This window comes from Platalea leucorodia, assembly GCF_965183815.1.
Source record: "Platalea leucorodia genome assembly, chromosome: 4".
Taxonomy (NCBI): Eukaryota; Metazoa; Chordata; class Aves; order Pelecaniformes; family Threskiornithidae; genus Platalea; species Platalea leucorodia.
In genome coordinates, this window is record NC_138826.1 from 122,949,101 (window position 1) to 122,951,402 (window position 2,302).

General features: G+C 59.7%; 1 protein-coding gene across 1 annotated transcript in view; it reads right to left on the reverse strand.

The window, feature by feature from the left end:
• GATA3 (GATA binding protein 3) overlaps positions 1-1,825 on the reverse strand; it is a gene marked incomplete at its 5' end in the record, with an annotated part of 19,960 nt that extends 18,135 nt beyond the window's left edge. The window contains one exon of the mRNA XM_082310229.1: positions 1,585-1,825. Coding sequence (XP_082166355.1) covers positions 1,585-1,825 — 241 coding nt within the window. The remainder of the gene's footprint in view (positions 1-1,584) is intronic.
• Between the last annotated feature and the right edge of the window lie 477 nt (positions 1,826-2,302).

A 2,302-nucleotide genomic window follows, 5' to 3' on the forward strand; every position in this document is an offset into this window, starting at 1 on the left:
CGACACCCCGGGGGATGCGGAGAGGGACCGGAGCCCCCCCGGGGGCGAGACCGGGCCGAGCCGGGGATGTGCCGGCAGGTGCAGGACCTCCGGGGGGCTGGAACAAAGCTGCCTCTCCTAAACCGGCGGGTTTAGAGCTGCTCCGTCGCATAAAGGATTTAAATTCTATTTTTCTTAAGGACATAAGCGCAGAGAAACGGCCGCGTTTGGAAATAATACGGTTTGGGGGCGGTTTGGGGTGTTTTAGGGTGGGTTTGTTTGGGTTTTTTTCCCCCTTCCCAGTTCCACTGGAGACCCCCGCGGGGCTGCAGGAGAGCCGGGGAGGCTGTTTGCGGCGGAGGGCAGGGGTAGGGGGAGGCTCCGGGCCCGGGGGGGCTGCGGCGGGGACCCCCGGCCGCCCCCGGCCCCCGCAGCGCCGCCCGCCGCCCAGCGGGGGCCGCCGCCGCGCCCGCCGCAGCCAATGGGGGCAGAGCAGGAACTGGGGCGCCGGCAGCGGGAGGAGCTGATTGGCTGCGCGCCCGCGCCCCGCCGGCCGGCCCGGCCGCTGCCTTGAGCCAGGGCATCCCCTAGCGGCACCGCCGGCAGCGCGGCGCGGCCCGGCCCCGCACGGCCCCGCACGGCCCCGGCCCCCTCCGCCCCGGGCACCGGCCTGGGGACGGCCCCGGCACCGGGGGACTGGCGGAGGGAGAGGGGAGGGAGGGAGAAAGGGAGAGGAATAGAGAAAGGAGAGGAAGGGGGAGAGCAGGAAGAGCACCTCGCTCCCCTCTCTCCTCTCTGCCCTTTCCCCCTCTCTCTGTTTTGAGAAAGAGAGGACAGCGAGGGAAGAGGGAAAGAAAGAGGGAGAGAGAGGGGAGGGGAAAAGAGAGAAAGATGAAAGATGCAGAGAGAAAGGAAAGACAGGCAGAAAGACAGAAAGACAAGGAGGGAAAGGGAAAAAGAAAAAGGACAGAAATAATAAAGGAGAAAAGAAAGAAGGAAAGAAAAGAAAGGGAAAAAAATGAGGGAGAAAAGAAAGAAAAGGGAAAAAAATGAGGGAGAAAAGAAAAGGGAAAAAAATGAGGGAGAAAAGAAAAGAAAAGGGGAAAAAATGAGGAAGAAAAGAAAAGAAAAGAGGGGAAAAATGAGGGAGAAAAGAAAAGAAAAGGGGGAAAAATGAGGGAGAAAAGAAAAAAGAAAAGAAAAGAAAAGAAAAGAAAAGAAAAGAAAAGAAAAGAAAAGAAAAGAAAAGAAAAGAAAAGAAAAGAAAAGAAAAAGAAAAGAAAAAGAAAAGAAAAAGAAAAGAAAAAGAAAAGAAAAAGAAAAGAAAAAGAAAAGAAATAATGGAAGAGAAAATTAAAAAAAAAGAGAAAAGAAAAAAGAAAATTAAAAAAAAAAAGAAAAGAAGGGGAAGGAAAAAAGGAAAAAAGAAAAAATAGGGGGGAAAGGAAAAAAAGAATAATAATAAAAAACAAGAACCAGAAAAAGTCACTTACAGGATGCCTTTGCGCGCTGTCCCTCCGCACGCCGGCAAGAGAGAGCCTCTGACCCGGCTGCGAGAGGAAGCGCCTCTCGGCAGGTTTTATACGGGGGGGTCTAATTAACAACCGGGGCTCCGCAGCGGCGGCCGCGCCGCGCCGCTGCCCCCGCCGGTGCCGCCGGGGCGGGCTCCGCTCTCCGGGCTCCGGGCTCCGCTCTCCTCCGGGCTCCGGGGCCAGCGCCGCTCCCCGCGGCGGCAGCAGCGGGCTGGGCTCAGCCTGCAGCCTGGAAATGCCTCCCCGGCCGAGCCGCTCCTCGACGGCCGGAGGAGCTGAGCCTCCAGACGGATGCTCCGGGTCTTTGCGCCCATTTTAAGCCCGGTTTTAAGCCCACGGTGCGGCCCATCCGCCGCTGGGCGTGGGGACAGAGACGCACCGCTGAGGTTTCACGCTCCTCGGCGGGGATGCACGGTGCGGATGCACGTATATATATTTATTTTATTTTTAAAAAATAAAAAGCATCTGGGACAAGCATAAACCCGGGGAACCAGCCGTGCGTTGGGGTCGGTGCAGCCCAGCCTGGGGGGAACCGGGGGGGGCGGATAAGCCGGGATGGGGGTGGCAGGTCCGACCCCCCCCCCTTCGGGACAGCCCGGGGAGGGGGAGGCAGCGGCGGGGCCGGGCTCGGCGCTGCCCCTCGCTGTCCAGCCTCGCCGACGCCGCCGGGGCCGAGCGCCGAGCCCCGCCGCCCGGGGGGAGCCGGGCACCGCTCCCGGCGGCCCATTAGGAGGACGGGGGAAAGGGGGGGGATGCCGGGACGGGGGGGGGGTGCTCATGGCCCTCCCCGA